The sequence below is a fragment of the Rhipicephalus microplus genome, chromosome 6 (genome assembly GCF_043290135.1).
Source record: "Rhipicephalus microplus isolate Deutch F79 chromosome 6, USDA_Rmic, whole genome shotgun sequence".
NCBI lineage: Eukaryota > Metazoa > Arthropoda > Arachnida > Ixodida > Ixodidae > Rhipicephalus > Rhipicephalus microplus.
Window position 1 is genome coordinate 35,113,275 of NC_134705.1, and position 12,811 is coordinate 35,126,085.

The 12,811-nt window shown below is 40.2% G+C and overlaps 1 protein-coding gene across 6 annotated transcripts in view; it reads left to right on the forward strand.

Annotated features, from left to right (window-relative positions):
- Window positions 1-12,811, forward strand: part of Adck1 (aarF domain containing kinase 1) — a 146,427-nt gene that overhangs the window by 82,490 nt on the left and 51,126 nt on the right. For all 6 annotated transcript variants that reach the window (XM_075865915.1, XM_075865914.1, XM_075865916.1 and 3 more), the window contains 2 exons: window positions 665-781; window positions 8,250-8,393. In XM_075865915.1, coding sequence (XP_075722030.1) covers window positions 665-781; window positions 8,250-8,393 — 261 coding nt within the window. The remainder of the gene's footprint in view (window positions 1-664; window positions 782-8,249; window positions 8,394-12,811) is intronic.

The following is a 12,811-nucleotide window of genomic DNA, read 5'->3' on the forward strand; positions in this document are numbered from 1 at the left end:
AATGCTCTTTCCGATGAGCCCAGAATGGTGGTGCCCAGTTGTGCTGTCTTGCAACCGTAATTTTTTTCTTGTACTGTCTTTTTTTGTGTGTGATTTCTGCAATAATTCTTACCACTGTGGCAAGCATGAAAATTTTTTCACCATAGAAAATTTTACAAGTATTTTACGTATTTTTTAGTGAAGATACTTTGTAATGGGGAAAAAAGGTTAGAGAAACTGAAATTGTGATTTTCAAAAACTTGTTTTTTTAATTTTGCCTGATACTATAGTCACAACCCTCCTTAAGTACATATTCGTCCTTTCACTGTAATTGTGGCTTGTAGCTGTTTTTGTTTCGTAAAAATTTGTTTATTGACTCTTTGTAATATCTTTCTGTAACTTCGCTTTGGAGTATTCTACAAATGTCTGAAAATTATTTAATTCAAATTGCACTGTAACGGTGTTATTTGAACTCTCTCCACACCCAAACTTTTGCTGTTGGGACAGCTCTAGCTTCAGGCCATCCTTTCGCCAGCTTTGTATTTTCTGGTTTTCCACTAAGATAGCTTACTGAGCACCATGTAAGTAGGCCCTAATCTTTAAAAAGCCAACCATTGCTGGGTGATGCATTTTTTTTATGATTACAGGTTCCCGAGATTCACTGGTATTTTTTTTATGATTACAGGTTCCCGAGATTCACTGGGACCTGACCACAAGGCGTGTGATGACCATGCAATTCTGCGAGGGTGGCCAGGTGAATGACAAACCCTACATGGAAAAAAACGGCATATCAGCCATGGAGGTGGGTAGTCTTTTAAAATAAGCGTTGATAGCAGGTTCATAGATGGTGTGATGCACAGCAGTGCATATAAAATCACAATGCGATCCAGGGAACTTTACAGAAACCATAGTGAATTACTTAATTAGTAAGTATTTCAATTTAACCTCAATATAATGAAGTCCGCATGATTAGAAATCTACTTGGCTATATTGAAACTTTGTTATCTTGAAATTTTTTATTTCATTCAAAATGTAGTCACTCATAGATTAAATTTTTTTTTGCTTGCGAAATTCCATAAAAAGTGTCTAAGGTATCTGCCAGCATGTGACTAGGCTTTCCGATAGAGACGGTATTGAAAGTGTCATTATTAAAATACACCTTGAGGAAATGAACCTGGTTGTGGGTGCATTTTACCGCCCTCCAAATGCCGAGAAGGCGTTTTTTGATGGTGTTAATGATTTTCTTTGTTCTTGCAACACAAGCACTTGTAATATATTGTTAGCTGGCGATTTTAATATTCCTCAAGTTAAATGAAACGCGGACCTCCCGAAACCGCTTTCTAGTGCTGCTGAGCCCTTGGTCGACATTGTTCTTTTTCATGACTTGACACAGTTAGTAAAACAACCCACCCGTGTTCAAAGTAACGCACTATCTATTTTGAATCTTTTTCTTGTGAGTGACAGAATCCTTCGTCGAAATCCTGCTTTGTGCGTCTATGACGGTGTATCCGACCATCGATTGTTATCATTAAGCATTCCACTGCGCGCAAGGAAAGAAGTGAAGGAAAAACGCGTTGTGCCAAATTTCACTCGTGCTGATGACGTCGCCGTTCTTGACCTGTTAGATATATCGTTTTTTGATTTCAGTGATATTTATGAGTCAAGTAGTTGCTCTGTCAAAGATTTGTGGGGTTTCTTCAAGAATCTTGTTATGAAATGCGTCTCAAGTCATGTCCCCTCAAAGATTATCAGAACGCAATCTGCTCGCCCTTGGACGACGAGGGAAGTAGTGCGAGCGGGACGCAAACTAAAGAAGATGCGCAAAAAACTGCGCCAGAACACATCATCTCCTCATGTATCAAAATTTTCTAATATGCGTCTGCAGTTAAATGAAACCATAAAAAAGGCAAAAGACTACTTTTTCAACATATCTTTGAAAAACTTCTTGCTTTCTGCTCCTGCAAAGTTCTGTCGACACTTGTCACCTATGAAGCAACAGGCATATAAAATCCTCATTAATGGAGAATGGGTAACTGATGAATCACTCCTTGCGTCATCGTTTAACAAGTTCTTCTGTTCAGTCTACACAAATGACGATGGAAAGCAACCAAATTTTGCGATTTCTCAGGACGTACCTAAAATTTCTGACTTAATGATAACTGAAGAGGGTGTCTTATCACTGCTGCTTAATATCAATATAAAGAAATCACCAGGAATTGATTGCATACCGAACGCATTTCTAGTAAGGTATGCAGAATGGTGCTCAAAGTATTTATCTATTATATTAAAAAAACATTGTCCACTGCAGAACTCCCGAGAGATTGGAAGCGCGCGAAGGTTGTTCCGATCCCTAAGGCGGAAAATCCTTCACTAATTACGTCATACAGACCAATATCTTTACTGTGTACCTGCTCAAAATTGCTAGAACATATTATTTTTACGCACTTGTCAAACTTTCTGCAATAAAATAAATTGATTGATTGCCGACAACATTGTTCCCGTAAGGAAATGTCGACGGATACCCAACTTTTTGAGACAATACACGAGTTTGCCTCAGCCTTAGATTAACAGAGTCAAATCCATATAATTTTTTTGACTTCCAGAAGGCATTTGATTGCGTATCGCAACATAAGCTTTTGTTAAAATAAAACCCATATTACAAAATAACTCACTTCTCTCATGGATAGAGTCATACTTATCGTCTAGGAGTCAATGCGCATCAATTGGCGGCTCGTGTTCACGCCCGGCGCCCGTGCGATCAGGCAATCCCCAAGGGTCGGTTCTTGGGCCACTATTCTTTTTAGTTTATATAAATGATATCGTAAATGATATACCTGTCAAAATCTAACTCTTCGTGGACGATTGCATCCTTTATCAGGAAGTAAACACACCTGCCGACCAGGCATTATTAAGTAGTGCCCTGGACAAACTACATATTTGGTGTGAAAAATGGCAGTTGAGCATCAGTACTACAAAAACCGTCTCAATGACAATTTCAAGAAGGAAGGCACCACTTACTTTCCAGTATTCAACAAATGGTCGCTGTCTTAGTGCTCTAAATCGTTATAAATACTTAGGTTTAATAATCACTTCAGACCTCCGGTGGAATGAACATCACTTTTCTAGAAAAGAAAGCCATGAAAAAGCTTGGATATTTTAGAAGATCGTTACAACAGTCAACGCAAGAAATAAATCTATTAGCATATAAAACCTACATTCGTCCCCTTTTGGAATATGCCTGCGTGGTCTGGGACCCATACACAAAGAAAAATATTGATAAACTAGAAAACCTACAAAGAAAATCTGCTCGATTTATCTTTTGCTCGTCAATCGCCTTACGCCAGTCACTGCTTTGCTTCAGACAGCGAACTTGGAAGCTTTACATTTGCGGCGATATCGCGAAAGACTAAAATATATGTACCTGCTCTATCACGATAAGCTTGGCATTGATTCAAGTGCGTATATAGAAAAAGTCATGCAACGACCCACGCGGGCGGATCACTAAAAAAATTACAGGAATTTTCTTGCATAACAAACTCGCACATGGGCTCTTTTTTCCCACGAATTGCACGTGAGTAGAATCGCCTCCCTGGTGGAATTGTGGAGGTGGCGACAGTGGCATCATTCTTATGGGAGCTAAAAAAATTATTGCATGTCTTCGTGCCATATTTGCACTCTTTGTTTTGTGACGTTGCGTTGTTAGTACACAAGTGATGTTAGTACGCACTCATATAGGTATTATGCTATCCGCAATTGCATGTCATGCGCTGTATATTTTTCTTTTTACCGCGTTAAAACCTGTGTATCTGCGGCATTCTCTGTGCGTAATATATTGTGAAAATGTTCGGTGGGCTATATTTATATGTTACCCACTCCTGCTTATGGCTTCACTTTGAAGCCAGCAGAAATTTTTTAAATAAATAATAAAATAAAGGTATAAATTAAATTATGAAAAAGTTATGTGGAGTTCTCAACAAGACAGCCTGAGAGCAAAATTTGAAAAAGTTCAACGCTGTGCCGTCCGCTTCATATGCACGAATTACCGCCGGTTAGATTCTGTCACGCAGATGTTGGAGTCCTGTGAACTGGAATCACTTGAGGCACGAAGACAAAAAAACGGTTGAAAGCTTTTTTTGGATACTGCAAAGACAGCTAAAAATTAACAAGGATTTATATTTAAAAATGCCAAGGAAACGAAGCAGTCGGGTTAATCACGAATGTGTTTTAGTACCGTACTACTGTCAGAGTGAACTGTTTCATTATCCTTTTTTAACAGCTATGATTGAGCTTCGGAATGCGTTGCCAGGCATTGTAATAAATGCTAGCGATCTTTGCCAATTTGAAAAATTGTTGGGCATGTATTTGAGCAATGGAGCTGCCAGATGATAAGCCTGCAAGTTTTCTTGGTTTTAGTTTCTTTGTTTTTTTTCTCTCCCAGCTGTGTTTAAGCCTTGTAATGCGTAGCCAGGCATTGCTGTAAATGCAGGCAGTGGTTGCCGATTTGATAAAGTGTCACACATGTATTATTTAGTTGTGCGACCACCTGATATAGATGTATACTGGTTGATTTGTATCTGATTGTGCCCTCCCTGTAAGAGCCCTCAAAAGAGGGCTGACAGTATTATGAAATAAATAAATAAATTCGGTTTTGTTGAACCTGATTGTTGGCTGCCATGTTTACAGTTTGAATTTTCGTGAAGTCGCCCTATGACAGCGTGCAGGAAACCAAATACTTGTAAGTGCAGCTCCAACATAGTGGTAGTTGGTGTGAGCTGGACTACTGCACACATTCCGCAGTTTCAGCTCAGAATGAAATTGCTCCGTGGAACCCGGGCACTCGCAAAGAAGCAGCTTTTGACGTCAAGGCTTGCAAGTGCTCCAGTGTTGCACAACTCTCACGCTGTTGGCGCATGTTTACAAAAAGATTCATTTATAAATGAAGGACTCAACCATATGCACCCTAATTTTACCAACTTGTTTTTCAGAGCACAAGAATTAACCTACACAACACAGAGTATGACCGAAAAATTTGTGTCATGGCCTCATTAAAGGGACACTAAAGAGTTGAAACCAAGAAGAAATAAACATGGGCTGGGCACGTAGCACATAGGCAGGATAACCGCTAGTCATTGGGGGTGACTGGATTTGCAAAGAAGGCAAACGCACGAAGGGGAGACAGAAAGTTAGGTGGGCTGATGAGATTAAAACGTTCGCAGGTATGATGAAACAATGGAAAGCACAAGACCGGGTTGATTGGCGGATCATGGGAGAGGCCTTTGCCCTGCAGTGGATGTAGTCGGGCTGAGGATGATGATGATGGAAGTGCAAAACGATCTTTTGCATATTAGTGAAGTAATTACCCAATCACGAAAACTGCACTCTTACCGCAATGCGACACTTGGTAAGTGGGAAAACTCCCAAAAAGAAAACGTGGGTGGAGACGCCACCTTGAGATTCTCGCATCAAACACCGTGACTTCATAAATATTGAAGGCATCTGCTGGGTTCTATGTAGCTTCTAATTGATAAAAATGAAGTACAGTATAGACCACATATAACATAAATTGCGGTAGTCCCGAATATTCACGCTATAAGCGGTACCGCACTGTAACCAAAACAACGTTTTTCAATGGCCGCACTTGTGAAAAACGTGTTGAGCATGCAGCTCCGCGTGTTCGACAATTGAAACATGCGATGCGTGCTTGGTAATATTTTAATTTGAACGTAAAAGCGGGGGGGGTCTAACAAATGAAAGCACCATCGCGGAAATTCGCCGACTATCAGACCGCCTCGATTATGCGCGTTACACAGAAACTATGTCGAATCACATCCAGAATTTGACGCGTTGATAGACGCCAACCATTCGATTTCATGGGCGCGCACCCTATGTAAGACATCACAATCGAATCGTGAACCACTATTTGAGCACTACATGCGCCGCCCTCGTTTTCATTTAACGATATGTATCTCTTCCCATCACGTGCGGCCACCGCAAAGAGTTTTGTTGGTTCGGTACCAAACCGCAACTTAGATTCACACGACCGCTACCGATCGAAGCCCAACCAACACCGATTATGTCTAGCTTGCCGTTTGGTATGTTGTCACGGAAAGCTTGTCCAGAACATAAAGATTGGGCGTCAAAAAGATCGCACTAACAGTGAATTAAGAACCGCGTGCGTGATACGAAGTTGGTGGCTGGGTCGACAACTATTGGTGGCCGGGTCGACAACGAGGGTCGACAACTATTGACCTGTGAGAAGAATTGTCGCAAAGTGAAAAATACAATGATCTGTACACGCAAAGAGGGGAGACAAGTTGAGGGTGAAAAAGAGCTGACAGTGGTCATCCCGTATCTGCACAATATTTTACATCGGTTGAAAAAAGTTGCATAAAGGCATGGCGTGCGGGTTGTCTTTTCAGCTAAAAACAAATTATCGAAGATTTGCCCAGCCGTAGAAAGGCTAGCTAACAAGAAAGGAATGGGAGAATCGGACAGATGTAGCATAAAACATAGCAGGAGGTACATTGAGTGCAAAAACGATGTTGTATACAGAACTCTTTTCACATGTAGAAAGGAATACGTTGGTCAGACGGGTTGGTGCCTGAATGTGCGAATTCATGAATATGAGAGTTCACTAAAGGGGGCCCCTTACTCACACTTAGCGACGCACTGCATGGAGTGCACCTTCGTACTGAAATTTTCAGACACACGAATAATTGACAGGCACAAGAAGCGAACGATGAGGTAAATAATGGAAGCGTATCGGATTAGGAAAGGAGGTGACAGTTGCGTCAGTCAAGCATCTATTCTACTAACAGATGTGGAATTTGCTTTTTTGGACGTAACATAGCTCAGTGCATTTTTTTCTGTTTTAAGTTTTCTTTTTTTAGTTCTTGACATGTGTTTGTTTCCAGCTGTGTGCCATAGATTATGGGAGTGATTATTTTGGTACATCACGTTGTTGATGATGACAGGGGGAAGTTGGGAATGACGTACATGTGTGTGATGTATTTATTAGTGTTCGCTCCGAAATAAAATTTTCAGTTGCTAGTAAGAGCTTGTCTGTGTCCTCTCTGAGTGTGTGTAATATTTAGCGCTTGTTTCATCATGAATTCGCCAAGCTTACGTACGACAGCGCACTGGCAGCAAAAGTGATAGCTCGCGTCATAAAACTGTAAAAAGTTTTCATATTTACGGATGAGGAATCAAACGCGATATTTGTTGCAAGCACGATAACGACGATGTGTAGCCCGACAGAAAACTGTTAAGCGCACGTAGTTGATAAGGACGGGAACGCACGTGCCACGTTGAGCGGCCCGCGGCCGAAGCCACGCTAGCGACATAGTACCCTGTAGCCGCGTCGGCACCGGTGCAAAGGCTTATCGGTCACCGAGGCAACCGTCCTCCTCTCTTACTCGGCGAGTCCGGGTAGTGTCCCGCAGTCTTTTTTAAAATTTTGTTTTTCTTCCCTCCGCCCTTCGTTTGTTCACTCCGCGTCCCCTCCTCCTCCGTAACAACCTTGTCGTTTGCTCCCTAACGAAGCACTCAACGCTACTCGCTACCGCGTTTAGCACAAACGATTTCCGGCAACCGCATTATAACCGGTCCTTTATCTTGGGGGACTGCACAATAAGTGGTATACATATACAAGACATTCTATGGGAGGGTAAACGGGAACAAAAAAAGACCGCATTGAAAGCGGTTCTGTATCTTAAAGCAGTTACATTATAAGTGGCCTATGCTGTACTATCAACAGCAAAAGCTTGTGGGACGTTAGATCAATGACAAATGCAGATTTCTGCTATATCACTGCTTAATGCTTTTAATCAAGTGGGTGACTGTATAGGTCGAAATGCCAAGTGCAGTATACAACATTTATTTCAAAATTACATTCCCAGACAAAGCGGGAATTCAGCTTTATGGGACATTTCGCGTTCGTAAACTTTTGCTTTTTATAGTACATTGTCATTTGTGGGTACCATAAATCTAGTATGCGAAGCTTCAGAAAACTTTATCGAGCTAATGTCGCATAAATACGAAAAATACATTTCAAAACTTCTGATGTTATGCAGGAAAATTTCGGTGCAAAATTTAAAACTTAAACTTCAGCCTTGATGTTATCTGCCTATAATGAACTTGTGATAGTGAAACATATGACATTAGTGTTTTGATAGTGCAGTTTGTCAATCTAAACCAAGTCATTGTTTTTCTTCAGTGCTCCTCTAATCGCAGATCTGATGTGTAGGCATGTGCGATGTTGGTGTTTCTAGGTGTCCAGTCGTCTGGGCCAGCTGTACAGTGAAATGATCTTTGTCCAAGGCTACGTGCACTGTGACCCTCACCCAGGAAACCTGCTGGTGCGGCAGGGCAGCCAGGGACCGACACTGGTGCTGCTCGACCACGGCTTGTACACGGTGGGTGCAGAGTCATTGCCAGGGGCTATCACTCCATGTCACCAGTGTTGGTGAGGTCGTCAATCACATCAATGTCACTTCACGACGCAAAGCAAATTTTATGCAGGTGCTTCAGATGCGAAAAGGAAATCTTTTTTTCTTGTGCACTGTCTCTTTGTCTTCCTTGACCAATCCTATAAATAGTGCATTCCAAAATAATGTATCACTAGGGCCTTCAGTGAGGGGCGATCATTCTAGACATTGTGTTCACTTATGGAGTGCACTTTCTCTAATCAAATGGCAGTTTTCTATCAAATTGTAGTGCAAGCAAATGCTCCAATATGAAGTTGCCAGTTTTTTTCAAGTGTGTTTAGTCATCACCGGTGGGCTAGATCCCTAGTTCTGTAGATAGTTGTGACTTATAGTGGCAGTGCACCATTTTTTCATGTATCTTAGCTGGCTCCGAAAGTCTGCAGTCAAGAAAAAAAATTTTTAAAAATACTATGGTATGTCGAATTCGGGCTGAGTAGAAAAAAAAAAAAATAGAAAAGCTGCAGACTGCATTTCGCTTCATGAGCTTTAATGTCATAACAACTGACCGAACCAATGAAAGAGGTGGTGGCGTTGCTTTATACTTGCAGTCCAACTTAAAATTTTCTGTGCTCAATAGTCCGTCTCAAAGTGAATCAGTTTAGTGTAAAGCTTATTTCGAAACATTGCTTTTCTTGGTGTCTTTTATTGTCCATCTAACTTAAGGGGAGAAGCTACTCGAAGACACTTTTTTTTAAATGTTTACCCTGGAGCAATGAAACTTGAACTGTTTATGAAACTTTTTATGCTGATTTCAAATATATAATTAGTTTTCTTGCAAGTTACACACTTTTAGCTCTGTAACATGACAAAGTGAAAAACCTAATCCTTTTGCCCCCCTCTTTTCATCCCTTAACTTCTGTAATTTTTTGCGATTCATAGTTCATAATGCTTCAAATAAAGTGTAGAGTGCAAATAACTAATTGGGAAGCACATATAAAAATATGTAATATGCATGAAAATTATAGTCGTAAAAAGTCTATATTTAACCTACCCTAGTAAAGGTATACATACAATTTTTTATTATACAATGAAATATTGAAGTTTAGACTAGATAATTGCGTTTTTCATACTTTGGAAAAAATTTGGGCAAAATTTCACGCAGATCCGAGCACTAGAAGTGCCCAAAAAAGGAGGGGCATATTGGAAAAAATGGCAAAAATGTGTTTTGAAAAAAACGAGTTTCAAGTTGAAATTGAGGTTTTATTTATGAAAGATATCATTGAATCAGATGAAATGTTGCACACCAAAAAGAACAATCCTTCTTGTAATGGCCACTGCAACTAAAATACGCCAGCACCATGAGTTTATCCCTCTAGGCTTTTTCGAGCCGACTCCTCACAGACATTTCACCCACAGACAGGGCCATGAAACGCTTGCCAAACTTCCGCTCCATCTGGCAGAGCCTTGTGCCAACTGCAAGCTAGGAAGTTCGACAGGAGTGCGAAATCCAAACTAAGTCCAGTGTCATGCCATTCTGCAGCCATGTTTGTGCCACATACCGTCGTACATAATGGCAATGTCGTCCCTTCTAAGTTCTCTCACTGCGAGCTCTTTCGACCTCTCAAGCTCAAGATTGGCGATGACATCATCCATTGCCGCTTCACGAATTTGCCGGCTGATGGGTGTGAACGACTTTTGATGCATTGGCTTTTGCAAGCCAACAACTGCCGTAAATCGAACCAGCTGCTCGTAGCCTATTCCTACAGAGCGCGCCGCACAACGACTTTCATTTGCGAGCAATGCCTTTTTTCATTCATAATAGAGATAACTACACGAGAAAAGCATTGTTCAGCTGCGCTGCTCGACAAGACAGGGACTCCGCAAATAGGTTTCACAGCACATACGGGCGCACAGCCGCCAATGGCGGTCCCCGATTCGTACCATGTGATAAGCCAGTCGCAGCGCTCAAAAAACGCGCAGAAGAGTGCTTCTTTGTACTATTTCTTGCGCTGCAACTGTGAGAGAAAATGTTGTTATTTGAATAGTGAGGCTCGACTCTTCGACTCATGCGATCAACAATGACGAGCGGCGGCGCATTATCTACGGCAAGGTGCTCGAAGACTGCACACTTTCGACCTTTTAACAGGCACCTTGTGCTCTTAATATGCAATTTTAAAGCATTTTCAGTTAAGTCTCGACCTGTATTGTTTTTTTCATAACAGTAGAGGTATTAATCTTATCGAAACAGGCGAAAATAAAAAATCGGTAATTTTGAAAAAAAACTCGCGTTTTTCGACCAACATCTCCCCTTAATCATAGACTCTTTGGTTTCTTTGAGTGTATTCGTCCAAGAAATAGCTCCACATTGGCCAAATCCAATATGTATGGGTGATTTTAATGTCCCTGATATAAATTGGATATTGTTATCATCGCTAGGTCATGCTTCCCAGCTGTACCGTTAAACGCTGAACTTTTCACTGACTTCTTGTCTAAAGCAAATAGTCAGTGGTACCACAGGAGGCACAGCGATCTTACCTAGATTTTGTTTTCTTCAGCCCTGGAGTCTGTGATTATGGTTACGAGTGCACTGTTGTAGAGGGTATTTCTGATCATAAAGCCGTTTTGCATTTTGTGAGCAATGCTGATGATACTGGTAATATTCAAACAATTAGTATTTCTTTTAACCAATTTGAAGCAATTAGTATTTTTGAAGATGTCGGCACTTGAACCAAATTTTTTAGTGATCTTGTTACAATGTGCATCACACGTTTCGTTCCGATAAAAACAACAAACACGAATTCAGAACTGCCTTGAATCACACGGGAAATTTTGCACCTTTCGCGACGACTTGGGCTTTTGCGGCCTATTATATGCCCTTGTGATGCTGTTGTTCCTGCATACTTCATTGCCCTAAAAGAGAAACTTCGAAGCAATGCTAAAGCTGCTCATAATTTTTATTTGCAAGCTACACTTCTGGTCTTGCTCAGAAATAAGTTCACGTCTGTATGGAAATAAATCCTCTTTACACATGCAGATCTCTACTACCATTGGAATCTACAACTGATACATTTGAAATAAATTACATGGTTACAGGTGACATTACTCTGACTGCGAATGAATTTAATGATTACTTTAAATACATTTTTACTCTCAATAACTTCTATGTTCCTCCTTTTACAGGGCAGACTAGCAGTTGACGACATAATTGTTTCAAACCAGAGTGGGTTCAATGTCATATTAAAAGTCGATTCAAAGAAAAAAGGTAGTCCTAATAATATTGACAATGGATTCATCATTAGATACTCCATATGAACTAGTCAATATCTAACCATTATTGTGCATAAACCTCTCTCGAGGTCTGTTGTTATAGCATTGAAAATGGGTAAAATTCTTTCGTTATTCTAGTCCGGAAACAAGCAGTCTTTATTGAACTACACACCCACCTCTATCACAAGCCATTCTTGTAAAACACTCCCGCACATACTCTTCAAACATATCATGAAATTCTAGACTTCAATAACGCGTTATTTGATGCCCAGCATGGTTTTTTATGCGGGTTTAGTACCATAACGCAGCTCAGTGAATTTTCTTATGACATGCTCTAGGTCCTTTATATGCAGGTGATCAAATTTGCACAATATTATTTCCTTTTTTTTTTTCAGTTTTGACATTGTGTCACATTATTAACTACTGCATAAGCTCACTGTTGCTCTTAAAAATGAAACATTAGGGTGATTCGACGAGAGATCGACACGGGTCCAAAAGTTGATATTTTAGATTTCATTGAGTATTTTATATTTCGTGCACCTCTCACCAGGTAGCCCGGAAGTCAACTTCATTTTATGAATAACGACATAACCTACGAGGAAAAAAATATTCACCAACACGGAGGCACCAACTTTGTCACCTGTCATTTTCGAAAATCGCAGATGCTATAAAAAGACAAATACGCATTTCTGTTTCAAGGAAGATATTTTTTACCTGAAATGCATGTCTAATGAAGAATGAATTCATACGGTTTCAAGTTTGCAGACCTTAAGAAAATAGCTTTTAAAAATGTCTAATTTTGCGACAGTTTAAAATGAGTTACGTATTCCCCATTTTTTTTCCCCGAAAGTAATGCAAGCAGCGTTTTCAAACTTGCTACGTTTTAAGAATATAGTGTGTTCATTAGGTACATAAATTATTGCTGCCGTAGGGCAAATGTAAATTTTTATATATTGCCTCAAAGTTCTCATATAAGCAAAAGTGTACTCCACTGAAATTTGAATAATAAGAAAAACCCCATCTTCGATTTTTCTTAAAATCTCATAAATAGACAACCGAAGGCCATCATACAGTAATATAGAAAAATGTGTTGCATTATTTTGTTTTTAGCAACAATATTCGTGGTACAAATCAGAGCT